This window comes from Rhopilema esculentum, chromosome 7 (genome assembly GCF_057945365.1).
Source record: "Rhopilema esculentum isolate cy_ngs chromosome 7, ASM5794536v1, whole genome shotgun sequence".
Taxonomy (NCBI): domain Eukaryota; kingdom Metazoa; phylum Cnidaria; class Scyphozoa; order Rhizostomeae; family Rhizostomatidae; genus Rhopilema; species Rhopilema esculentum.
Window position 1 is genome coordinate 11,156,239 of NC_142821.1, and position 27,886 is coordinate 11,184,124.

Here is a 27,886-nt window from a genome sequence, read left to right on the forward strand (position 1 = left end):
AGATGTTTGTTGTTCACTTTTAGAACGCAAACAATCATGTTATGTTGACATTTCTTTCAATCTAAGAAGATTCCGGAAAAAATATAATTTTAATCATAATAGTTACCTGCTCAGAAGATTAAATCATGAAAACAGTTAAACTCAATTTCATTAATGCAAAACCAATGCGGTAGCCTGTTAAACATTTTTAATCTTTTATTAAACTCCTGCCTCTACTACACCCTGTGTCAAATTCTTCAAAGACTTAGTTAACAATTATTAGAGGATTAGAGAACCGAAGTGTCGACGCCATAAATATATATTTTTAGAATCTATTATTGAAATTGCAGATATTGGATATTAGCTCTATATATTACATAGTTTACAAGTTTAAAAGTGGCAAAAAAGTTTTACAGGCTTTTTTATTTCGTATTCGAAAATTCCTGAAGAATTGCAAAGCAGATGCATTAATAATTACCGAGGCATTTGTGAAGACAAATTTTTTAAGTTTAAATATGAAAAAAAAATTCTGAAACTGGCTAGAAGGACGCCATCGAAGGGAACTGTTTTAGATTTGCTTAAAATTGTCAAAGTTGTCAAATTGTCAAAGCTTTACACCAAAATATCACTTTGGGGTACACGTCTCAGGGACATGAACAGCGTCTCAGAGTCCAGCCTAGTTAGATAAAGAGACACCAGGAAGAAGCAGACAAAGCACTGACTATTTCTATGAAAATCTGATGTATACTTAATAGTCAAAATCAAAGATAACAGTTATACTGAAACTTGATCCTAATTCCAATTTTCACTATTATTTATAAACTTTAATAGCAGTTACTAAAAATAATACTTCTGATTTTATACTATAAACTTAATGAATGAATATATCTATTTATCAATAACTGACAAGTTCATCCGTTTCAGTTCGAGCGGAAGGCGCGCTCTCGCTCTCAATCTCGTTTCCATTAAGAGGCTGGATCCCAACGGTAAACGTGTCACCCTTCTCTTCATTAGATTCCTCTGTGAGACCCGCTTCGTCTTTCGATTCGGTTTCTGGCGATGAAATACTAATAAACGTTGCATGGGTATCTTGGTGCTTCTTCAATGTGTTCTTGCTTTGAAACATCTGCTTGCAGATCGGGCATTCGAATTTCTTTGGCCTAAGATGCGTCTTGCGGTGTCTTTCCAGGCCAACGGTGCGGCCAAATCCTTTCCCGCAAACATCGCACACGTGCGGCTTATCATCACTATGAACATGCATGTGGGTGTTTAGGTTGCACTGCGCGCGGAAATTTTTCCCACATAATTTACATTCGTATGGCTTCTCCCCCGAATGTGTGCGCATATGCGTGATAAGGTTACACTGAACACTAAACTGTTTTTGGCAAACATCGCATGAATACGGTTTCTCTCCACTGTGAGTTCGTTTATGAATTAACATATTATGATAAACAGTGAAACTTTTGTCGCACAAATCGCAGCGGTAGGGCTTTTCACCGCTGTGTATCCGCGCGTGAGTGGTTAGGTTGCACTGAACACTGAAACTCTTTCCGCAAATCTTACATACGAACGGCTTTTCGCCGCTGTGCGTCCGCTTGTGTGTCACAAGGTTACACATGGCGTTGAACGCTTTATCGCATACGTCACACTTGAACGGCTTCTCGCCGCTATGTATCCGTTGGTGTTTTACTAGGGCCGAGCTCTACGAGAAACGAAAAGAAAAACATTCAAGAACTAGAATGATAGCCAATGACAACCAGCTAACTCAGGTTACCTACTGCATTGATATTGCGTCACAACTTGGCATGGTGAGCTAGACACTTAACTAGAATCTGTTTACAGGATAGTGCTTCGCTTCATATCGGACTGGTTTCATACATTTAGCGCCAAATATTTCCGAGGAAAAAGTTTCGGATGCCACAGTTCTGTCCGAAGATATTGATGTCCGAAACTTTTCCCGTGGGAAACATTTTGCGGTCTGAACTCTTTGCGCCAGAAAGTTTCTACACTAAAGAAAAATCATTGAAAGGGCTTTCTATATTTAAAAATGGAATTTATTGCTCTCAAACATTTTGCATTTAAAGCAAAAGTGTTGTAAGGCAAGCTACAGCAGTGTCATAACTTGTATATAAGCTCCCTCAGACTACATCAGCGGAACGAAGATGACTCTCAACAGGGGCTTTGTATACTTGAAAAAGAAATGATTGTGAGGAGATGCCTTTAAGGTTTTTTCATTGCCCCAGCGACCTATTTTCTTAACTGATTCATACTGTTATTACCAACCTAAGGTATTGTCAACTCTTACCCCAAGATAGTTTGTTTTGTCAACTTGTTTAATTTTTTCTAGGTTTATTGATAGTTGAATGTTGATTCTTCTAATTTTTTTCTTATTAAAGGATGATCTACTCTGTTTTGGTGGGGTTGAGACTGTATTTTTAAATCATCATCAATTCTGCGATGTTTCGTAGCTCAGCTTGTGCTGTCTCCATTAGCTCTCTTTGGCCATTGGCCTCTTCCCACTGAAGAATGCAACAATATGCTTACCTCGTGTTCGTATTATTAAATAATATTGCCTGAAAGCGGGATGAAACTCATTCGACTGTAACAACAATATAAGAAAAGCCTGGTGTTCACAGCTGGGTGTTGCAAAGAGATAAAAGACCAGAAAGCAAAACATTGCTCGGTTAAAACTGGTCAACTCTTTCCACTCTTTTTCTTTCATAAGAATATTGTTGATGAGAATATTCAGGCTCAGGATTATCCAATTTTTAAGAATACTATAAGAATATTGCTCAGCCTCAGCTCCGATATTTGTGTCTCGTTTTTCAGCAGTTGCCAGTTTTGGAATGTTTATAACAGGGAATCGTAGAGCTGACATAACTGGATTCTCAAAACGCGTGGTTTTTTTAATAGTAGGCGATTTCCCCCTAAAGCCATTCAAGATTTGAAAAAAAGAATACTTCAAGAATATACTCGGGCCCAAAACGAAAATTTATTAAATATATCGAGGGTGGATAACTTTTACAGTGTTCTTATCAAAAAATTTCCTGTTGGAATCTCAATTGCTTCAATCACAAAAAAGGAGCTTACATCGCAACTCCAGCGTGCACAATTTACATTATCATCTCTATTGCCGGTCTAGAACCTGCAACAATCACAAACCAACATCTTTTATTGAAAAAAAACTTTTAAAAAGAAGAATACATACATGCGAGAAGGTTTTGTCACAAATTTGGCACTTGGTATTTTTAACATTGCCCTCTGGTGCACCTGGATGGACTAACATGTGAGAAGTCAGTTCCTTCTTTTTAGTAAACTCTTCTAAGCATATAGTACATTTAAACATTCTTTTCTTTCTTGGTGTTTTGAGCATACTTCGATGAGGCAACCCTTGATTCTGGGCTTTGCCCGGCAGCTCGTACGTAATCAATTCGATTTCAAAGGTTGAATAGTTTTCTCCTTGCCCATCGCTAGCCCTTCCGCTATCAATGGCTGACCCAGATCGGCTATCGTCGCTCTGGGTACCAACGCCTTCCATATTTGCTTTGTCGTCATTATCCGCGTCTTTGGTATCACCTTTGAGAGCAAAGCGAAAAACATGTAACTTTCCTTGTTATGTTAACCTTTGTCAAAATAATTTATCAAACAACGCATGAAACTAAATAGAAGATTCAATTAAAAGAATTGGTTTAAATTTGGATAACACCACAAGAAACAAACTACGAGCCTAAACAATAAACTTAACAAGTCGTCTGTTTATTATTTACCTTGATACCCTTATAAGTGTTGTAAAATTTGTATCAAAGCTTCTACCACAAGACCGACTTGATCACTTAAGCAAAGCCCTATTTCTCTACCAGAGTCTTGGCAACAATAGGGATACCTGAACATGTCACAGGGCGGCTCCAAGCTGCAACTACAATTTTCACACTTAATACAAACACAGGGCCCATGCCACCGGGGGGGATGGCCATGCCCCCCCCCCACATTTTTGCGAAGCAAATAGTTTCAAAGCTGCAGTAAAAGTGGAAAGAATCCTTGCCCCCTACTTTTGCTAGCCTTGGCTCCCACTTTCAAATTCGTGGTGTGGGCCCTGAAGCATCAGGCAACTGCTAAACTAGTTGCATTAAGCGTGAAACTGAGAGTTGCCACTAATAGCTGTACAGTAGCGAATCTAGTTTTCAAAATGCAGGGAGGGGCGGCTAGGGGGGGACCAGTTAAAGGGCATTTTAAAGGGCAAGTTTGCAATTAAAGGGCATTTTCCCTATGTAGGGCTTTCAACAGGATGCAAAGAAGCTCAGTTTGGGCTTACCCTGCGCACCCTATAGCTATAGAAAAAATACAAAATTATCAACTGTAACATTTGTACAAAACTGACTGTTGGGGGCCGAATAAGGGGCCAAGAAATATTCTGGAGGGGCCACGGCCCCCTGAAACACCCTCCCCCCAAGAAACGCCACTGGCTCTATAAACCAAATCATATACAGCTTTGTCTTGACGACATGAAACACTTTATGCAAAACCCCTTAAAAAAAAATATTCATCACATTAATATTCAGAACAGATTATAGTAAGTTGATCGTTTCTTTTTACTTAAGGCCAAGTAATTGATAAAAGATCCGAGAAATCTTTTACTTATTTTTTTCCTTTGTTGCACATAGGAAGTTTTTTTCAAAAACGTGTTTGCATCTACTGATTTATGAATGACTTTTATTCCTTGAAATATATTTTTCTACTCAGACTCTATTTCACTACTCGTTATACTAATAGGGAACTATATGTTAACTACCGTAAATTTTCTTTTTAGCCTCTCTCAATTAAACCCCCCCCCCCCCCTTATAAGCCCCTTTCTTCAGAAGGGAAAGTTTAATTAGCCCCCCTCTCAATTCAGGCCCCCCAAAATTTTCACTGATGGTGAAATAAGTAAACGTGACAAAAAACAAAGATTTTCATTTCATTCATTGATCGTTCAATACTTAGCACCAAATCAAAATTCACACCATGTCTCTTCCAATCACGACAGATCCAAAGACAAAGATTTAATGTGCATTAGGCACGGGCCATGTGAGGACCTTTTACCAAAATTACAGGCCACTGGTACTTTGAGGGATGAAGTTGACCTTTTCGAATGCTCAATCTCAGAATGCGACATGGCCCAAGAAGATATTTTAGAATTAATAATTGATGACGATGACAACGACAATGTTATTGATATAGAAGGCTGATTTGATGTTTTTGATTTTTGCAAATATGACAAAAAATTAGTTTACCCCTGTAAATGGTTTTTTATTACAAAATATTTATTAAGCCCCCTCTCTCAATTTAGCCCCCCTCTCTTATAAGCCCCACCTTGAATTGATGAAAAACGATAAGCTCCGGGGGGAGGGGGGCTAAAAAGAGAACTTTTGGTATTGGAATTTTAAGGAAAATAGTCTATGCGAAATTGTTGATATTTTGAGGTAGCCTTAAAAACATTGACCGAGAACTTTTAAAAAAAAAAGATATCAAAGCAAAAATAGAGGAATTGGCACAGGGTTATTTCAAGCCAAATAATCAATGGAAAATGCTTATTTAAACCTTCAATCTCAGGAGGATACTGCACATACTACATCACAGGAACTACTTTAATAAACATTTTGTTAAAAATTTCTTAATGTTTGGATGTTTGACAGATCAATGAGGAGCCATAACTTTTTTAATTGGCTTCTTGCATTATTCTTTGAAAACTGAGTTTTCTTTTTGTCACTTCAATTTGTGCACGAATTTTTCAAACTCTTATTGAAAAATTAACATTTTCATTAAAATCATGTTATTATTGCAATATAGGTAAAAATGAAAGACAAAAGAATATTTCAATCTTTATGGAATTGACTATTTCAATCATTTATTAAATAATTCCCTAAAATTTCAATACATTTTAAAATGAATCTTTTTGAAAAATGACTTTATTGAAACACCAATTATTTAAAATTAATTAGTTTTTTCCAAAACCAATTGCTTAAAAAATTCTTCTTAAGATTGCTTCTGAAAAATAATTTGTTAAAAAAGATTTTTTTCTCAAACTTTTAAATAATTTTGAACCAATGAATATTCTCAATTTTTTAAAAACAAACTTTTTTAAAATTTTTCAAAATAATTATTTGTTAACTTCTTTGTTTTAATAAGATATTTTTCATCTATATCCTTATTCAAAAAAGTCACGTTTTCCTAATTTAAGAGCATTTAGAAGTTAGCCAAGGATTCTGTGAATAAAAAAACCTTCCCACGATGCTTGAGGCACCCTACCTTTGTCAGAACTTTTCCAAAATTTTTAAAGCTTTCCTCCCTCCAAAATCAGTTATATTTCACATTTATGCTGTGTTTAAGAACTCAAAGGCATTGAGTCATGATGAAATGGACTGGGTATACCCAAAGTGCCAAAATCCGCTGAGTCTCGATTTTCATGACTGCAATGCTATTGGTTGACCTTAAACTGGTCATATGAACTCACATCGTACTGGTTAACAAAGCAGTTTCCATCAATAGCAAGTCGTCAAAAATGGATGCCAATATCACATGAAACGGCAATGATCATGCCAAAACCAATTGACCCCCTATAGAGAAGGCCTATTTACTATGACTCAATGCCTTCAAGAATGAAGCATTGAGGAATGAACCTTTTTTTGTGTTCTAATAAATGTGGTATTTCTCTGGATGAAAATCTAGCAAGGTGCTTTTTTCTTACCAACAAGGCATATTTATTGACTAAGAATCTGAAGACTAAACCAACCGTCCATACCTTCTGAACTTGTTTTATTGCAGGTCTGTGATTGGCTTGTATGACCAGATAGATTATGTTGGGTGAGTTCTGCCTCATTGAGAAACCCTTTGCCACAGGTTTGGCAGACAAATATCATGCTTATTTCTCTGTCAGTAAATCTCTCCATCCTGTCAACTGCTGGTGACACCCTTTCTAGGGAATAAAGGATTTTTCAAATTAACAATTGAATACTCACATATCAGAGGGGGTTCTATGTTTCTGCCAATTTGCATCAGATTGTTAAAAGTATCACTTATTGGAAAAATATGCCATGTCATGAAAAAAATGGCTGAATTGGTAAACAACATCGAAAACAACTGCCTGCTCAAGGGTTTCTATAGCCCATTTAGTGCAGTCTACAGATTGCTTGAATCATCAGGCAAAGCAAAAATATTATCTGCAGAATCAAATAACATTAAAAGTATATTTTTAGAAATTTCTATTCATTTTTTTCAAAAAAGAATGGTACTAAGTTGCAACTTTTGAGTTTCTTGCTCAATGCAAACATCAGACAAGTATCTAGCGATTCATATTTGAAAACATTTGCAAATGCTTTCTCAGAATCCCAACAAAGCATCAACATCACCCTGAACCCCAATGGAAGCATCCCATTAAATCTAGGATTTTTTGCCTGTGCTTGAGGAAGAGGGTTCCTGCAAGCTTGGTGTTTTTTTACCTCACAACTTTTTGTTCAGTCCTACATGGAGTTTGCAGAGATATTCCAAAGCAATATGCTACTCCAAAACTCTTTAATTATCCATAATTTGGTAACTTATCTTTTAAAAAAATATTGTATGAATCGAGGGATACTAAACAATTGTCTAATTATTCAGATTTTATTTCTAGTTAAGAATATAATTTCCTTTTGAATTTTCATATTTATAATAATAAACATGATCACAAGTGTTTTCTTATTTCAGCTTGACTTTTCAACAGACTTTTGGCTAATTGTTGAAAAAAGCATGCATTGAGAAAAAAGACCAAATTTTTCTTACAAGCCTAACAATGAGGTAAGAATGTAGGTGTATAATTTTTAGGAACTTCTAAAAACAAGTGGCAAATGGTCGAATTTTCTTTTTTGGGACTGCTTTGGTGTTGGATTTAACAATAATTACATGAAGGATGCCTAAATACTATTCAGTCTTTCAAAGAAGTCACATTTTAGATCAGATGTTGGAACATTTTTTTTCATCCTTTATTCAAAGTTGGTATAATTTCTAGCTATGCATACTCAAGCTAATTGAAACCAACCAAATGCTGAATGTAATGTAAATCAAATGTAACCAATGTTGCTAACGTATTCCTTGCAAAGATTACAAGTACAATTAAATGAGGTAAATTCTGAGATTTTTTCCTTGAATATTTGCAAAGTAGGGGAGTACTTTATCTCGTTTGGAACTGAGTTTCATATTTGGCTACATCTGTATGATACAGGCCTGGCCGTTTGAGGAGAGCCATAGCTCTTGCTCCTCTCCAGGCTCTCCTCAAACGCTGGAGGGGTGCTCTCCTAAATTGTTCTAAAAAGCAAATTTGCTCTCCTTGGAATCAATTTTTCCTTTGTTTCTATTCTATAAGCTCACCTGAATGCTACTAGGAGAGCTGTTTACTGTTCCCCTGTTAAAAGTCTTACGGCCAGGCCTGATGATACAGTATTAAATCCATAAATCATAAATTATCTATAGTTACAACAACATAGAAGTGTTTCACTTTCAAAAAATGCCAGTTATGCTTATGTTTGGTATTAAAATGCCAGATATGTGAAAATCTTTATCCAGATTCATTTGAGTCTTACTGGATTAAAGATTTAAAGGTTTTTTCAGGGGTAATGAGATTCTAAAGAAAAGAACACGTGGTTAATATACTGAACTTCCAAATCCAAACAAACAAATGTGCCAAATTTCTAACCAATGGAATAAGATTGCGGCAAAATAACCAGACAGAAATAGAACAAATGTCAGGATGAAGAGAGCAGTTTAGCAAAATAGTTCAGGAAGAATTCGCACAAATAAATCTGAAATCGAAGAAAAACAAGCTTGGAATTTTCTGTGCGAAGGCGAATGCACTTAAAACTGGACAAAACAAAACAAAAAAATACAATACTGACTCTACCGAAGTGACCGATTTGAAATTGGTCTGTTTAGGAATAAAATTTTGACTTATTATATTAAACAAATTTGTTTCTTAAGAATAAATCTAATCAAACATTGCTTAAAGAAAAATTCTTTTCTGTGCTTTTCAAGAAGATAATAACTGTCTTTCAGTCCACTTTTTAATTATTCTAATTAACTCAAAAGGCGCATGAACTAGGCTAGGCCACTGACGCGTTAGGCCAACAAGTTTGCAGCCATTGTGGCATAAATAAGACTAAAATACGGCAATAGATAAATAAAGAAACATTTTTAGCACTAGTACATACCATAATTGGCTTTCTGGGACATTTTATTTACCAGAACGGAAAGATTTCTTCTTCGAAGCTGCAGGAAATATGGCAGATGGCATTATCATCATTATTATATCAATTAATTCTCCTCCGCAACTTCACTGACAGGGTGGGGCAATCTTTATTGATTTTGAAACGAAATGAAACTCCGCGATTGCCCCAACAGAAATGGCAAAGTCTGAAGCAATGAAACTTCTAGAGAGTGGCTAAACTTTTCTTTTTAAACTTGTATCTTCTCTAATTTCTACTACGTATCAAATTCCGAAATTTTTATCAAAATTAAGTACTGAAAGATGCTGCCCTCAAAATACAACGTGGTACACATACACCGCAGTCTATTAAAAGCTCTTCCCGACCTTTGGAAGCATGTTATGCTACATGCTTAGCTTCGCAAAAAGTTATTAGCCTTAGATAATTTCCAGTTGCATCCCTCTTGTTCCCGGGGGGTACTCATATGCAGTAGGTGTGCTCATGCTGGGTGGAGGGGTACAAACCATCAACAACAAAAAAATAGTTTCTAGCATAGACATCGCCTCAAAAAATAATTTTTCTCGCCCGGGACAAGAAGGTTTGAGTTTTTATCTATTAACTTTTCTCATATTCAAGTCCCTAAAAAAATTCAGAATTTCTTGAACCCAAAGAAATCAATTTTACAATAGACTGATCGAAAAAAATTCTTCTGAAACTCTAGAAACAGACAAGTAGCCTGAGCATCCCCATCTTAAAAATATATGAGTATCCCCCAGGACTCTAAACACTCTATACTGCATGTTATTTATACAGCACAAGTATGAGCTTCGGTTCGAATTCTTGAGCAAAAATACATTTTCTGTTCAATATTACACTACACATATTACAGTAAATAAAATATTAAGCGAATTTTTCCAGTGATGGAAAACTTTGGACAAAAGTTTGTCATTCATGCTTGAACCATGATCCGGAATAAAAAGGAATACAGTAAATCCCTGCATATAAGAACCTACAAAAATAAGAACCTAGAGGCTGTTTCTCCTAATTTATGTACCTTTTAATTAAGAACCTGTTTCAGTGTGATACAATATGATAGGTTCTTATTCCAAGAGCAAAAAATAGAGTTTTTCAATGGTCCTTATTTACTCCCAGATTTTTAAAGATGAGGTAAAATCACAATCGGTATAAAAATTTTCAGTTGTGCATTTTAAGCATTTTATACACTTTAACGAAAGAGAACTTTAAAATTACTTTGACTTTTTAACATAATTATATGTAGCAAAATCCAAAATGTTGAAAATAAAAAAAAGTATTAGAATTCATAATTTTCAATTCCTGTGGACGTTTGAGATCATCTCCAGATCCATCCACTGTCATAGGCAGCCAGTGCGCTCAAATGTCTTCCTGTAAATATCTTTGTAATGTTGCATTAATAACATTGCCAAAAGGAAAAAACAGGGTTGAATGCATCTCTTGATAATGAATCCTAAAATTTTGAATAAGGGATCCTTCCAATAAGAACCTTCATACCCTGAAATTCATCCAAGTACCTTCCCAATAAGAACCTACTTCAGCCTGAACCTCAAAAAAGTAGGTTCTTATATGCGGAGATTTACTGTACGCCAGGTAAAGAATTTTGAAATAAACGCCGTTTATTCGGGTAAATACGGTACCCGTTAAAATGTCAAGGATTTCCAGAAGTCTTTCCAATTGTGAAAATTGTTTGGAAAACCGTCAACTGAAAAGACTTTGTGACATAAGGACAAGATGAGGGTAATGGCGCCAACCAGAGATGAAAAGCTTTTTCAACCACCACCACTGTCTATTATTCGAACTTTTCATAATTCGACCAATTTTGTCGGTGCTGTTTATTTTCCCGGCCCTCCCTCCCTCCCTCTTCTTTTTCTCTTGATGCCTTCAATAAAATTTCTCGTTCCTTTAGGCATTCCTTTATGCTGTTAGCATTTATTTGGATGCTATTAGGTAGGACTGGTGCATCGGCTATTAGTGGGGAAAATAATTTTTTCTTGTCCATTCCCTCCCCTTTATCAATTAAATTGGGGGTTATTATGGAAAATTCCAAAGTAACCGCTTCCTGTTTAAATCAGTGGTTGGTTTAGCGATTTACGCCGATGCACCAACGGCCCAACTCGCTCTCGATGATGTGGGAACGTAGCCTCATGACTGATTTTCTGATGTCTAGGGCATGATTTCTGAGGGAGCTTTTTGCCCTTCATTTTGTTGGTATTGTCATTGCCTTCAGTATTTGTTAGGAAATCTTTAAATAAGAATTTCAATTGACAATACAGTTTGGCCTCTACTACCCTGGGCAACAGTGCCACAAAAATCCGAGGGTGAAAATGGAAGATAGGAGCGGAGAAGCGGAGAAGCGGAGAAACGGAGAAGCGGAGAAGCGTCTATCTGAGAAGAAGGAAAAGTGCCACTCGAAATTACGCGCTCAAAATTCTGTGGCTATGCTACCCAGAGTGAGCTATCACCCCCTACTTGAATGAGCCATTACCCTCATTTAATTGTCTGTTTCAACCATTTATGATCTCTAAATTCTAAATTACTTTTTTACTTAAAGTCACTTTTTAACGACATCTCATCTTCGTCAAAATTGCTTCTATTTTCATCGGCTTGTTTCGATCTTGAAAAAAGCGTTTTTCGTACTTTTGCCCCTATGCCCTCTTGAACACTGGTGAAAGCAGTTTTTATCTTGGCAAGAGAAGTATCTTTTGCGATTTCCAAAACTTCATTGAATTTCGATTCGTCATAAGTTCTTAATTGTGAAACCTACGGAAAAAATATACAATTTTAGAATGACAAATTAAAAATAACAAACAAATTAAAAAACAAGCATGCAGCGTGTAGAATACCTCTAATTTTTGCTGATTTGTAAGATGTTATATTCATTATATTACAGATTGGGAGGACTAGATACTTTGCCCACGTTTAAGTAGATGAAAGTTTAATTTATACCTGCTCAATAATTATGAAAGTTTTAACTTCAATTTATCTCAATAATGCTAGAACGACTGTAAAAGTTGGTATGAAATGAAAAATGGAATGGTTTGGAATGCAGCAAATTGCAGTCGTCGAAATACTGAGAGTCTTCAGAGTTTTCACCTTGTGGTATGACTATATCCAAACGCATATTGTACTACATAAATTTTAACCTCTTTTCAATTCAACAGCTTTGAAACTTTCATAAAACAGACAGACAAGCTTTCAGAAAACAGGGCCACCGAGAGAGGGCAGCAAATTATCCCAGGGCACCGCGGTTAAGGGGACCTCTATCAATGGTATGCTATGAAACGATTGATAGTTAAACAATAGTTAAACACTTGAAACGATTGCCAGGAGATGACTGTAAGAAATATTCTGAAATGGATTCCAAGCTCATCTAATGGGCACGGTCGCAAAAATGTTCTGCGCAGCTTCTTTTCCGTGCAGTGGCGCTTTTGAGGCTGGTCTAGGGGGCCATGGCCCCAGGCCCCGAGTTTATGGTAGCCAAAAGGAGCCTCCACACCTTAAAAAAGATAGAAATTGTAAAGAACAAAGGCCTCGCAATGATTTTGGCCCCGGACTCCCTAGTCCCTAAAACCACTGCTGCTCGCATGGGCCTCATAAACCTCTCGACAACCCTGTCAAGGAAAATCTTTTTGCCAATGATCGGGACTTTCTATCACTGTAAGGTAACGTTTGCCAGAGCTTTTGACCCACGCATTTCGCAGTTGTTATACCATACGAGTGTGTCCTGGCATTTGGCATGCAAAATATTTTTGATTTATTTAGACATATTATTGATATCTTGCCTCAGAAATCTCACTAACAAAATTTTGATTTAGATTATTTTTGGTTTTGTTATAATATCATCATCAAGAAGTGAATACGGCAGCCGAAGTGATGATATCACCAAAATCTATTTTTCAAATCCTTAAATTTTCTAGAAACAGGTTTTAAGAAACGGTAGGCTCAATTTTTCGAAATTTAAGAAACAACCCAATTTGAAAAAAGCTAAGAAACTTTTATAATTTGTTTATAAAACACTTTTTTAATTTATCTCTGAATGTGAGTGAGCTACTTACTTTACCTCGGAAGCACGTTTAAAAAATTTAAGAAGCATGTAAGGAACATTTGATAGCAAAATGGCTATACAATTTAAGAAACTGCCTACCAGCACCGGACCTTAGTTTCTTATAAAAAATACGTGTAACCCAAAAACATTACAAAATACCTCTACATGTGCAAAATCAGCTGAATGTTTTAAAAATTGGCTGCGATATGGTCACATTCATAAGCACAGGCTTTTGCTCTATCGAGCATCTGTAATTTGGTCTTGGTTCATAACTTTATGGCCAGAATAACATCAAGCCGTTAACAGACTTGAAATCTTTCATTGGCCATATTTCGCCAAATTTTGATCACAAATAACTCATTTTGCATATTGAGAGGTATTTTATGCCGTTCTTCCAGAAAATGTGGTCAAAAAGAGAAATTCTAAAACAGATTTTTTTGACGTCACACTTCGGTACTCTATTATCAGTTATTTTAGCAAGGCCTGTCAATCAATAATTGACCAATCAATTAGCGTGATGCAACTCACATGCTTATTGATTGGTTTATAACGATTGGCGTATGTGACTTAAGCCACTTTAGTATTTGTGTACTGCCTTTATTGAATCCATCCGCCTGCATTTTTTCAGGAAAATATTTTGATAAATCATGTGCATCAGTTTCTAACTATTCTGTAACTCTATCTACGTGTCAGAAAATTGCAAAGGAATCATCAGCAAAGTTACGTAAAGCAGTATATGAAAATGGCTTTGAAAAAAGCAAACATTTCACAACATAACACTTAAAGCTGCAACATACAACTTTTGCCCAATCCCTCCAAGATTCTGCTGTCCTTTCTTATCGTGACAACGGATAGTATAAAAAAATTTTTGACAATGCCAAGGTTATAAAGAACATAAAATCATTTTGAGTCGGAATATTCCATTCAATATTTCCGATCCCTCGGAAATATATCCTTGCCAACCAAAAATATTATAATGTGATTTTATCATCTCGCGGGCCACGAAAATTCTCTTCCTGGGCCGTAGGTTGGCCGTCCCTGGTTTATGCAGTCAAACAATAATGCAACATGGGCAACAAATTATTTGGCTTTGTTTTGATTTTCAATTAGAACCGAAAATTTATTAACATTTTAGCTTAGCTGCTACACATTACACTTTATTTCAGTATAGGGGCATAGATAGGAAAGTTCAAAGGGGCTGGGGCAGAAAGGTAGATTTTCCGACATAAGTTTAATAAAAGTTAACATTTATTTCATTATTTCGAAAGTAATGTCAGGCCAAAAGAAATGAACTTAATCAAATGAAAAACTTTTTTCATTCATACAAAGTCAGGCTTAATTAATCATACTGCAAACATATCTTTCTAGACTTCTTCTTAAATAAAGGTACTTGGTTTGGCCATTAATGGAGGTTTCATTTTAAATTAACTTTGGTAACAGTGTCTCTGCTTACAGAGATTGATGCAGATTTTTAAAAGCGATGCTCGCCCAAACAATGCATTTTTTAAATAAATCCTCCTGACTCTGAAAACGGTGACTCTTGAAAGATATTTCTGGTAGTGCTGGAAAAATACGTCACATACTATTTTTTAAAACTATCAGTTGAAAGGCAGCTACTTGCTTATTTAAATTAAAGGATGCTAAACTCTTTCTTTAAAATAGAAATAAATTGAAGTACAGGCTGGCTGGTCTTAAATGTTCGGCTTTATTGTTCTTAGCTTGCTCTTCGATTTGTAGTTTGGAAACAGTGCAATCCCCTTTTATAAGATGAATGTTTAAGGGGTTTTCTCAACTTAATGCAAAGTTACATTTTACTATACTATAATTTATTCTCAATTTGTTCTCAATTTTTAACCAATTTTGAGGCCCTTGTTCTTATTAAATTATAAAACTGTTCTTATCAAAAGGGAGTGAATGCCATAACACTTAATTGAAAACGATCATCCCACCTCCCTAATTTAATCAGGAAAATGGAAGACATTGTTATATCAATTTCTTTCAAATGTAACACTTTGATACAAGAAACAGAGAACTATCGTTATTTTCTCCGAGGAGATTAGAAATTTCCCGAAAAATAGCATTTTCGGCTCCTGACCCCCTCTATCTACGCTACTGTTGCAGTACTTTTCAGAGAGGCAGTCGCAGAAGGAAGCGCTTTTTTAATTACCTCTTTCCTGAGTGCTTGAACCTCATCTTGTAAAAATTTGTTGTCCTCAACCGTCTGCTTGAATTTATTGTTCATTCCGTCGACTTTGTGCATCAGCGCAAGAATCAGTTCTTTCTCGTTGTATTCATTTGACGGTTCGGAAGATTCTTGAACAATCTGTTAAATAAAAATTTTCTCGAGCACCTTAGACTGGAATTTTAAACGTAACTAAGTTGGCAAAAACAGAAAAGATAATCAAAACTCCCTTATGACGTTCTAATAGTAAGATTGGATATTTTAAGCAGCAGTAACGACGAGAGGGGGGCTTAGGGAACTGGGAGGCGTGTTCCCCTCTACTTCTTGAAAGGAACGATATTAAAGGGAATATTTACATAATAGTAAAACATAACAGTCATATAGAATATTATACGTCTTTGGATTATAATATTTTATCAAACATCAAGACTGGTTTGTCTTGAAATGTTATCTTTATCTAAAGCCCCCCCATCCCCCTGCTCCGCGGTGCCTGCTAGGGGATGCAGCTGCTCGTTACGACACTAATAAAACTATTTGGCATAATGATAATAGCCTTGATAGAGCTGTACCAAGGACGTACTTATCTAGGGGGCGCTAAAAATCGGTGCCTTGTAGATAATTTTGAGCCAACACGCCACTGCTTTACAGCTTACTAGTTCGCAAAGTAATAGCTAGCGTTGACCCTTATAACTGAAAGTTTCGCCCCCGGCTAGCCCCCCTAAATTCTTAAGGCTTTTTGCCATCACAACTGCGTTTTTATGCATTATTGGATTGCGGCTTTTGGCTGATTTTTGCACGGTTTTGCAGCGTTTGGGCACCCTATAGAAGGTCCTCAGAAAACTAGCCCTTAGATCCCGTTTACACTATCCCGTTAAAAAACGGTCGCGGTTCACCCTTCCGTTTACACTCACTGTGGAACCGAGATGACTTTACTCTGCTATCCGGAACTGTTTTGCCCTGCTATGAAAGCAAACTAATTTTGTACAGTCACAGTTCTTTTTTTCAACAGGACAGTGTGAACACCTATCTGAGATGATTTTTTTCTCACGGATTCACAAAGAGGTCTTTTGTATGGCTGTTTCAGGTAGTCGAGGTTTTGATTTTGGCGCAATTTTTTAGACGAAGGAATGGTCAAGATGGCTGTTGAAAATCCAAACTACGTTGTCAAATTTCTTATCGACTTGTTAAATTCAGTGGAAGCTATCGCTGGGCTGAATATCTATCTAGCAGCCATTTACGATTGTTAACACCGTCTTCGCCAACGCCATTAACAATCTATTCTCGATGGTAGTACATCAAAACTTCTAAGGATAAAGAAAATTCTGAAGAGAAGACGACAACAGAAAAGGCTTGCATCGTTACCCAGTCCAAGCCTTGATTGGATTTGGCAATTTGGTAGTCTAAAATAACACTGAGAATCAAAGCCACCTCGTGCCTTCTTATCCATTTTCACTTTCAATAAAATTTCGATTGTTGATTTTGGCGGCAAAATAACGCCTCGGTTGACGTAATACAGCCTCCTCTAAACAATGTTCTGCCATTGAATTAAGGTTTACGAGCACAGTGTAAACGGAACGGCTGAACGGAACAATTTGGGACCGTGACAGTGTAACACTAGCGAACCGCAACGGTACAAAACTGTCACGGGACTTGAGGGTCATCCGAAGGTTTAACCAACCCAACAACGTGTAGCTTATACGGTGGACAACGCGAATCCGGATAGCAGACCCGATTTGCTACATGCCATATTTACAAAGATGTTCAAACAGAGCATCGATCTCCTTGGCAGGTGTGACAGTTACAACCCTCGCAAAAGTCTCGGAAAATAATGGCAGTTTTCAAAGGCAAGTTAAGCCATCCCCGTCTCTCCTAGGAATATTGCTTTTTAAACAATGTATTATACTCTTTTAAATTTCAAAACTGTTCTGGGGGGGGGGAGGGTGGAAATAGAATTATTCGGGAAAAGGAATTAAAACTGGAAAACACAACTCAATTCACTGAGTGTTCCAAGTAATTTGGGAAGGCATTGTAGTTAATTGTTTCACTTGTCTGGATCCTTGAAGTCCATTCCCATTTCTTTCACCCTGAAAGAAGAATTAAACGTAAAGCAAAATTACCAATGGAGAACATTCCGTTAAGAGGACGTTGTGCATTTTATCCAGTTTCGAGTCTTCAAGTTCCGATTCGGCTGTGAGAAGTTGAGATGCTTGCGACATGTAGGCATTTGCCGTTGCCTCGCTCCAGACTCTTGAAAAGGTCTCTGACATCAGTGCTATATATAGATTTAGACACACAACCCCAGCAATGGCTAGATATGACCCGACAAGAATCTCCGCCAGCAGTTTATCCTGCGTGGTCAATTGCGAATACTCATAGTCAGCCACTAGCGTCATCATGAACACTTGGTAAGCCAAGTCGTTGAAATGATAAAACTCTGTTTCCGCTTTCTCGCCGAATATAATCCAAAATGCACAGCAATAAGGGACAAAGACTTCTATAAACAGAAAGAGAAATTTGAAGGTAGCGTCAATAACATGGCCTAACATGGTGATGAAGGGGCCCAGCGCCTGGAAGGCACGGCAGTATTTCATCAGGCGCACCCAGATGAATATGAGCGCGAAAGCGGCCAGGCGCTGGTGAATGCGATGGGATGAATGACTTTTGCTGATTATATTCACTGCCCTTGAAATCATGACAGACAGGACACCAAAATACGTTATCCACTCGAAAATGATCCATGGGTCGATCAAACCTGAAGTGGAGGACGTTGTAGCGAGGCTTTTCTCGGAAACCAAAAATCGTCTCTCCTCTGGCCACTGGGGATGGCAGAATTGGAGATCACGCTCAATCTCTCGTAATTGCCATTCGCGGTACAATTTAACACTTGACTTGTATCGTCGATAATCGATAAATTGCTGAAAAAAACAAAAGCTTTTTTTAAATCCAAGCACATCGACTGCCGATGGTGATGATGACGTAACGAGGATTGATGGAAGAAGTTCGTGGTGATGGTGATTATGATGGCAATAATTTTTATTATGATTTCACAGACCAAAATTATACAAAATCGATTGCCTAACTAGGGCTTTAAAGAAAATATCTCCTCATACTCATGATTCTTTTATCTTTATCATTAAAATATTTTTGAAATGACGTCAATGTCCTCATACCTTTATTACGAAACCAAATGTCATAAAAATCCCAATAGCTTCAATAACCATTCGCCACCATTGCTTGCTAACTGGGGTATATAGGCCATGTGTGTGGAGTCTTGGAATGGTGACGCCAATTGCAGTCCAGATAAATGTGTAAAAGATATTGATAAACAAGTTGAGGAGTGCATTTTTCTTCCCGAACAGCTTCCATTTCAGATTAATTAAACGCAGTATCACTGGGTGTACTACCAAGGTGAGCTCGTTGTAGAGAACGATGGCCTAAAACATGACGGAGATATTATAAGATATCAAGAGAAAAAATGCCCACCAAGCCAAGGATTGTACTAATTCAGAAGGGTAGGAAAAACCCAATGTACACTTGTCGAAAAACCCCGAACGTGTCGAAGGGTCTCAATTAGGCAAAGTTGTTCTATGAAATTTGAGAAGAAAGGTCATGGGACATAGAAATTTTATCCCATATAGAGAAATCCCCACTATTGAGGAATTCCCCGAAATTGCCACGGGGTACCACTTATTGAGTGTAGAATGTACCACCAAAAAGTTGAAAAAAAACAATGAATGAAAGTGGACAAAGAGCATGTCCTTGTGGAACAGACCACAAATCCAGATACCTCTTCTTTCTCCAAATTGGTATAGCACAAAAGCTAATCAACGGATATAAAAGGCAAATTTATTCAAATGAAAAGCCTAGCATTTGTTTTTAAAGTAAGAACTACAACCTGGAAGCTTTCATTTTAATTAGAAATATTCAGTCAAAATAAAGGATCCCCCAAAATGCAAAATGCAGGCTAAATGAACCAATATATTTTTCATTTGAATGCAGGTTATGTGTCTCCATTTGAAATTTATCTTAATTTTAATTGCGGTTGAAACTTGCTTTTAAAAATCCAATTTTGATCAAGGCCTGTTTACATTGGGAGGGGGATTTTGGAACCCTGTTTACATTGGGAGGGGGATTTTGGAACCCTTTTTTGTAAAGTTACACAGATTTTGTGACCAAATCAGTTGTTATCAACATGTTTAAAGCTTCCCCCCTCCCCAAAGTTTGAAATATATGCTAGAGGCTGTAACGTTCACATAATTAGTACCCCGTGTGTATATTAAGTCTCGTATGAAATCCGCCCATGTTATCTCGTACACACGTGTTTTGTTATTCAGTTCTTGTGTATGGAATTCAGATACAGTTGGTATTTTAGTAGTTATATAATCATGGAAATTTCTCTATGATAAGCTCCTAAAAACATTATAGAGGCCCTATCATTCGAATAAGTTTAAGAATCAGCGTTTATGTATATGTTGTATTTTACTATGTATGTATTATTATAATCTAGTTTATATATATGTAGTATTATTAGTTAAATTCATATACATGTCATATCCCAGGGGGCAGTCATGTTATATTGCTCCTCCTGGGTTCTGTCCTTGTAATGTAGTTTAGTAGTTTGTACGTACTGTTTTAGGTAATTTGTTGTGTAAGTTTTTATACCGAATATATATATATAAAAAAAAAAAAAAAAAATCACCTTTAATGGAGAACGTGCAAAGGATTGTCTCAGGGGCTTTCCTTTGTCAGTGCGGTTTTTTCTCCAAGTTTCAACTTCCAGGTAATTCAAGTAGTAGTATTTGCGTCTGATTGCGTTGTCGATTTGTTGAAATTGCTCCAATGCCAATTTTGCAACATCGGGCATCTTTTCAACCATTATTGAAAGAGCCGAGATTCCTACATCGTTGTAAATACCAACTGGGGCCCCTTTCTCCATCAGGAGGCGACAGGCCTCACTCCGTCCTGCAAGTTGAAATGATATGCTCTGTAACGACGCAAGCCTTGCGTTTGCAGGGATACAAAGTAGTAAAAAAGGCAAAAGCACAGTTGGACCCAGATTTTGTTATCATAGCACATATACGTCTCTGTCTACAAATTTAAGAAAATATGCTCTTGAATAGGAGCAAACCAGATTGATATAAATTTTCTGCTACTTGATCAGGTTACCAAAATAAGGACTGCTAGCGCATTGCACTGTGGCATCTGTTAGTCAATGTTTCACAGAGTCACATTTTTCTTGTGAACTCTGTGTCTAAGATGTAATGTGTACGGTATTCGTAATAATCCACTGCATTAGTAAAAATATACCAATCACCTTCTTTGATTCTTTCCATAAATTATAGTAGATAAGTTATAAGCACTTAGTTTGAGTTATTTTTTCTAATTTTCGATATATATTTTTACATTTTTGATCTAGAGAAACTGCCTGTATTCACTAAGTGACAGGTCTAGGGGGTGTTATAGGAGTTCCAGCACACCTTGTCTGAGCTTTAGTCTTTTGTTGAGTAGCCAATTAGTGAAGGGTTTGGTCAGCAAGATCTACCTGGGCTTCTCTAGCTCATGCTGCTCACGTTTGATGTTCTGTTATTGACTCATTTGGTAATTGCAGAGTGATCTCCTACACCTCTAAGGTTTTTGATTTTGTCTGGCAGAAAACTTTGTCATCTTAAACACCATATGGATGGTTTGCAACGTACTTATATTAGGTGGATTGGCAGCATTATCTCTGATAGGTCTAATACCATGATTTCTTGGTGTATTGCTCTCATACCTGGGTTGGCGCTTCTAAATCCAGTATATCTGATCTTTTATCCCTGATTCTCCAAGACATCTTACTCGTCTTTCTTTCCAAGAGCTTGTAAACTTTGAAACGCTTTGGAACGCCCTTCTTGCACCCCAGATTCTTATAACCTTTCTTCTTTCAAAACCAAAATCAATAAACTTTAGCATCTTTCCCTTTTCATTAGCCTTTGGTCATTGGTAAAAGGAGGGGGCACCAAGATAAGTGAGTGCTTGGGGCACCAATGAACCTCGATCCGCTCCTGAACGCAAAGTTTTTATCGGCTAGCACTAATGACCTGCTTGAAAAATTAACTTTAACAAGAAAAAAGACTTCCATGCCTGTCATGCAGTGGGCTTCCCTCGACAAGCAAATGATTTAACTGTATCAAAAACGGATGGTGCATACCGAAACATGGAATACAGTATCCCCTTTTATTTTTTTCCCAGTAGCCAACTCTACCCAAAGCTTTTCGATATTCAAGCATGGAAATTTAGCAATTACGATAATAACAAAGTCTACCAAAAATTGGATTGTAGCTACCTCCTTGTGATTGCAAAGATTCGAATCATTACAAACTGAGTGGCCTATTTGTAAGTATTCTGTCCAACTGAGTACTGAAGACTATCCTTCCCAGCGCGAAATCATTTGTGATCAAAGCTAATTTGATTGGGATGTTTGTTGTGCTTTCAGATAAGTATTTTATGCAAGATTAATAGCATTTAGTTTGCTTTTAGCGACATTGCAGAGAAGAACTCTTTAGAGATCTGAGAACGTTTACACATTCTAAAAACAGCATTCGGGTAGCATTTTGAAGATGGAAGTCAATTTAAATCCTTTACGTGTGCCAACCCAAATCATTCTAAATTTCTTGTTTGTTATGATTAGTAATCTTGCTAACTTTCATGTCACTGATTTCATTTTCAGCAAAGTCATAGAGATAATCAATTTAGGAGTCTGGGAACAATTAAGCATTCTAAGAATAGCATTTTGGGGCATTTTTAAGATGGGTGTCGATTGAAATCCATTTAGTGTGCTAAAATTATTATCTAAATCAAGTTGCTTGGTATTGATTTTATTTTTAGCGGGCTGTAGAGATAAGCGTGTTAGAGGCCTGGAAACAAGTACAAGGTCTAAAAATAGCATTTGAGGGCATTTGAGGGCATTTACTGTGTTATGATTAGTATCTATACCAATTTTCATGTCATTGATCTCATTTTCAACAAAGTTAAAGAGATAATCATTTCAAAGGACTAGGAACAATGAATCATTCTAAAAATAGCTCTTAAGAGCATTTCTCAGACTGGGTCCCGATCCCATCTTTTTCAGTATGTCAAATTGTATGTTTTTTAAAAATTTTCATGCTTTTATCACGATTTGCGCATTTATACTGCTTATCTCCTACACTAAATAATAAAAAAGAGCGTTTCCCTCTCTTTCAAGAATCCATAGACCGTGACTGCGCATATGTATTGGAACAAGTGGCCTATCCAAAAAGTGCTTTGTTCTCAAATTCTTGAATCAAACGTACCCTCGGCATGCTGCTTCTAATTATACAAGATTAACCTCCCCCCCCCCTTGAGCCCAGACCCTCCATCTAAGATACGGCCATGGCCTGATACCCTCTCCATCAACTGGATTATTCTTACCTGCCTCTGCTGCCACAAATAAAGGCATCCGTTCCTTAAAATCTTGTTCCAATAAGTTTGCACCAGCATTCAACAATGTCTCCATGGCTTGCAAGGCATCATTCTTGGCTGCATAGTGGATGGGAGCCTGAAGTTCTCCCTTTGTTTTGCGATGCAGATCAGCTGAAGAAAAAAAGATACGTTATGTTATAGCCATTGCATTAGCCTGGTGTACAGGGGCGTAGCGTGCGCGGGTGGGGGGGGGGGGGGAGTGGTTGGGGTGTCACTTTCAGAGAACTCGTTGGTAGTATTACATTCTATTACAGTAGAATAACAAAATAATTTTATGCCAAATGCAGCAAAAGAGATTCCGTCGGTAAATATGGTTTTGCATTTCTTACAGCCCCCCCCCCCCCAGCAAGAAAGTTCACGCTACGCCACTGCTGGTGTATTTTCAGGATCCAGAATAAAAAAATTATTGTAACGTGCATATCTTAGATTTTAAATAGGTTGATTAATTTTTCTATACTATAACAGTTTCTGTACGTTTTTTAATGTAGGGTCCCTTGTACCCTGGGTACCAGACTCACTATATATGAAATAGAATAGAGAGTCTGGTCTAGTGCGCCCCATTCTCGTTCTGGTGTGCTGACATTAACCAATCAGGAGCGAGTGTACAGATTTCTGTACGTTCAAAGGTCACGGCGAAACAATAAACGTAGCTCTGGTGTAAAACATTGAACAGAACAGAACATAAATAAATGCGAGCGACCGTAACGTTTGAGTTTAAAGATGCTGTTAAAACTGTACTCAAAGAATATTTTCCGCATGTTGTGGAACTTAACACAGAACAGCATTGAAAGCCTTGTTTGTAGAGAGAAGAGACACCTTTGCCATATTGCCAACTGGCTTTGGAAAGTCTCTGATATTTAAAGCTGTGCCTCTCCTTGGAAATAAATTAGGCCTTGTAGTAAAATGCAGTAAATAAGAAGCACCGCAAGGCGCCGAGAACAAACAACAACAAACACAAGTAAATCAGTTATGGCTAATATTTCACCCGGCATACGGGGCTTCGCTTGTCGTATTGGCCATATTTGCTGTGGTGAACTTCCAACGTGATGATTCTAACCGCCGCGGTGTCCAAGCGCGCTGCCTTCACAGTGAGGAAGTAGACTTTGAAAGTGCACACAATTTATGAGGAAAATTACAAAAGACTTATTTTAAGTTGTATACGAAATTTAATAATGATTAACATTAAATAACTGCATTGTGCTAACTTTAATTTCATGCTTCGCATATGTTTTTTGCTACCAAATGGCGTTTTAAACCTGATTTGATTGGAATCTTGAGGCAGAAAAGTCTATTACCGCTGTATTAATAATGTCGACTTTACAGAACTATATAAAACACATTTGCTTTGAGATTTCCCAAAACTCCTCTGACTACTGAGTTTCTTTGTTATTTATCTGACAGTCTTGTTTCACAGGCCTAGTCTGTTAAATAGACTTCAGTTCTTTCAAGTAAGTTCACCAGAACGAGAATGGGGCGCACTAGACCAGACTCTCTATTATTTATATAGTGAGTCTGGTACCCAGGGTAGGTCCCTTGTAAATCAGCATTGCAGAAGGGCTACCACTCCTAAATATATTAAATGAAATGAAGAAATTTTACTGCATTGTACACATCAAATGCAATTTCTCAAACACTCCTTCAACAAAAAAGTATCTTCATTAATTTCCTGGCAGGCCTTGCACCAAAATACAGACGTTTTCAAGTTTTCTGGGTTATTTTTGCTGATTCTACCACTTGTGCGTTTTAAAGATTCCTTAAATATCTTAGTGCCAGATCTTTTTTTTAAAAAATAAAAATAACAAACACAAACGTCAAAATAACACAACATACGTTAGCACACCTAATCAGCTCCGAGGAGTTTTTCTTTCTATTTATTGATATCAATTGAAAAGTAAATAGGTGCCTTATCGTAGATAAAATCATGTCCATTTCATCTTGGATCGATTAACTTCAAATAATTTTCTAAGGTTGAGGATGACCTTGCTCAGTTTTTGTCATCTTACGGCTCGTTTTATTATAGACGATCTCTTATACAAACATTTGTATACATTCTTTATCTTATAAGAACCAGATAATTTTTTCCCCGAGACTCGATCTTCTTATTCCTTTATATTTTCAGATGTTCTTGTCTTATTTCAACATTAATTCTTCAACATTTACATGCTATATATTTTTTCCAAGACAAATAATTATAAGTTTTGCTGGCCTTTTAAGTACCCGGTTATTTTCCTGATAAAATCCCCTCTGATTTGTTTACATAAGAGAAATTTCAAAACTGTTTTGGAAACTATCTACATAAGCACGAAAAAACTGCTACTGTGTAGACAAAAGGAGTTCGTTTTCACCTTTGGTAACATTAGGACTCCATTGGTAACATTCTCAATAGGCAAGCGGCACTGATTGGTAAACCTATACAGTCATGTGCTCGTGTTTCTGATTGGCCTATTTCGATCCACAACTGGGTATATATATATTTCCTAGCGTAGAGTTTTCGATCTATGTTCTGACGTTTTAAACTCAGAAGAAAAGTGTCAGACGAAAAGCTTTAGTTTACTAAATGTTTGCTTTTTTCAAAGCCATTATCAAGTTTTGTACCACCAAAAGATTGTTTGAATGTATTTACTGAATGTTTGAATGAATGTTTGAACTCTTGCAACCCCAGAGCTCAATACTAAACCAAACACCCCTTACAGCCAGGGCAGCAGTAACATTTTTAGGGCCCCTGGGCCCAAGCATAGACAAGGCCTCCCTTTTAACAAGTGTGAAAACTCGATTATTTTTTTTGAAACTAAGATAAAATAAATTTCATGATTTATGGAAAAAATAATTGAAAGCTATAAAAACTGTCTCTGTAGCTTAAAAAAACTCAATTGATGAGCTGAACAAATATATTTATTAATATTATGTATATGTAAATTAGAATTTTGCTCAAATTTTATTGGTAAGTATGCGTCCTTAATCATTAAAAGACATTTTGATGTATTTACTACCCGAGTTGATACCATGATTGCCGTAGAAGGATCAGAGAATTTTCAAATATGAGTGAGTGAAGATGTAAGTAATGAGGGACTGGAACGAGAGTTATTGTTGTTGTGACTAGTGAGCTAAAGAGAAAAGACGGAAGTTGAAGTGGAGATGTAGGCACGTTGGATAGGTAGCAGAAGATATTGTTAAGTTAAGTTGGAGAATATTGAAGAAGAAGAGAAACTGAAATATTGTTTATATTTGCTTTGCTTCTGGCATGCTTCGTTACAAATGATTGAGGTTCGGTGGAAAATGCACTCTTCGAAGCTTTTTCACACGTAATATTGAAAAAATTCGTGTAAGAGAAACATACGAAACCATATGAACCTTCCGAAAATTTCTTTGGGCCCCGATTTTTTTGTGGGCCGCCCTGGCAGGCCCTGGCCCACTGGGAAGTGCGGCCCTGCTCACAGTACCCCTCCGATAAAAATGTGGCTCGAAAAAAAGTAAAAATAACGAACCCCCATGAGAAATCAGCCAGTCGATCATCTCTGGATAGTTTACAGCGCTGGCGAGATGTAAAGGGGTCCTTCCATAATTATCAGGTTTGTCGATATCAACGAAGCGCTGGAAACAAAAGTCGGCCACTTCGACACGCCAATTTCTGACGACTTCATGCATGATAGTCTGCCCGAACTCGTCTGTGACGTTGATATCCCCACCGCCAGCTATCAGTGAATCAACAAACTCGACGTCGATCAGTTCTGTGTCTGGCGCTGTTCCTAATTTCGCAAAGTAACTCAGCAACGCACAGCTACCGGCTCTCGACTCCTCGAAATCTTTCTTGGATGGTACTATGCTCAAGCTACCCGGGTAGCCATTCTCTTTCAAACCTCCATTGTCTTTTTCATCTTCCAATGGCGCTGGGCCTTTCCTATAAATGGTGGCTTCCTTTTTGTGTCGCTTTGCTAGTCGAGCATATTCGGCATTTCTCACCACATCATCTGAATCAAGAGACGCAGTATCGTCGTCATAGCCGCCGTTTGCAGTGCCAACTTCTGTCAGCGCGAAATCCCCAAGCTCCGACATCTTGTTTTGGAAGAAACCTTCCGGTTCGTGTCTCGAGAGTTTTCTGACATTCACAAGAAGGCAACAGTCGAAATACATAAACAGAATAGAATTAAAATTTCGATTCTTTGCATCCACGAACCATGAGACCGCAAGTTGCTTACAAATCATAACCTCATAACAAAAGTGATATTTTGAAAAGGAACTTTAAAAGTACATCAATCGGAACAAACAATCCGATCGGGGGTAAGGAAATTTTTAACTGAACTTTTTACTCTACATATTCTTCGGAAAAAGTCTATAATGATACATATTCAAGCTTTCTTTTGTAAAAAAATAAAAGCATTAACTGGTGCAATTGCAAATTATGCCGTTTATCATAAGTATTATGTTTTGGTGTATTTAGGTTAAATAGTTGGTTTTTATTAGCTCACTTTTCTTAAGAGTTCTAAATAAGAAGTTAATTATTATTATTATTATTCTGTATTCTTATTCACAGTGTCGTTGTAATTTACTGGTTTACGTCCTACCAACAGGCTACTTTCCGTAGCTTTAGCAGATAGGGTACTACTGTTCAATTAATCTGTTCTTGTTGTTATTACTTGTTTTTCTATTTCGTGTCCAAAACTTTCCTCAGTATTCTTGATGTTCCCAGAAGGCAGGTCCTTTGCACTACTTCCATCCGAACACCGCACTTTAGTTGCTTTAGGTAACTTTCGAATCTTTTGGTCACTGATCACAGCGTTTAAAGAATTGCGCCAAAATCAAAGCCTCGATTACCTGAAACAGCCATACAAAAGACCTCTTTGTGAATCCGTGACAAAATCGCCTCGGATAGGTGTTTACACCGTCCCGTTCAAAAACGGAACCGTGACGGTACAAAATTCGTTCACTTTCAAAGAAGGGTCAAAACTGTTCCGGATA

General features: G+C 37.1%; 2 protein-coding genes across 3 annotated transcripts; both read right to left on the bottom strand.

The window, feature by feature from the left end:
• Positions 1 to 655: 655 nt before the first annotated feature.
• Positions 656 to 9,352, bottom strand: LOC135683630 (uncharacterized). Of its 2 annotated transcripts, none has more exons than XM_089109245.1 (4): positions 9,195 to 9,299; positions 6,758 to 6,927; positions 3,188 to 3,555; positions 656 to 1,681 (listed from the first exon to the last, which is right to left on the bottom strand). In XM_089109245.1, exons 2-4 carry the CDS (start codon positions 6,903 to 6,905, stop codon positions 875 to 877), a joined length of 1,323 nt encoding a protein of 440 aa, XP_088965371.1. In that variant the 5' UTR covers positions 6,906 to 6,927; positions 9,195 to 9,299; the 3' UTR covers positions 656 to 874. The 2 variants fall into 2 exon arrangements, with proteins under 2 accessions (XP_088965371.1, XP_065055014.2); XM_065198942.2 differs by having other exon boundaries at positions 659 to 1,681; positions 6,758 to 6,931; positions 9,195 to 9,352.
• Positions 9,353 to 10,007: 655 nt separating this feature from the next.
• On the bottom strand, positions 10,008 to 27,289 carry LOC135683625 (uncharacterized). Its single transcript, XM_065198935.2, has 7 exons — positions 26,416 to 27,289; positions 22,880 to 23,041; positions 20,151 to 20,413; positions 18,622 to 18,885; positions 17,569 to 18,366; positions 15,437 to 15,592; positions 10,008 to 11,984 (listed from the first exon to the last, which is right to left on the bottom strand). The coding sequence occupies exons 1-7, from the start codon at positions 27,131 to 27,133 to the stop codon at positions 11,766 to 11,768; spliced, it is 2,580 nt and encodes an 859-aa protein (XP_065055007.2). The 5' UTR covers positions 27,134 to 27,289; the 3' UTR covers positions 10,008 to 11,765.
• Positions 27,290 to 27,886: the final 597 nt, after the last annotated feature.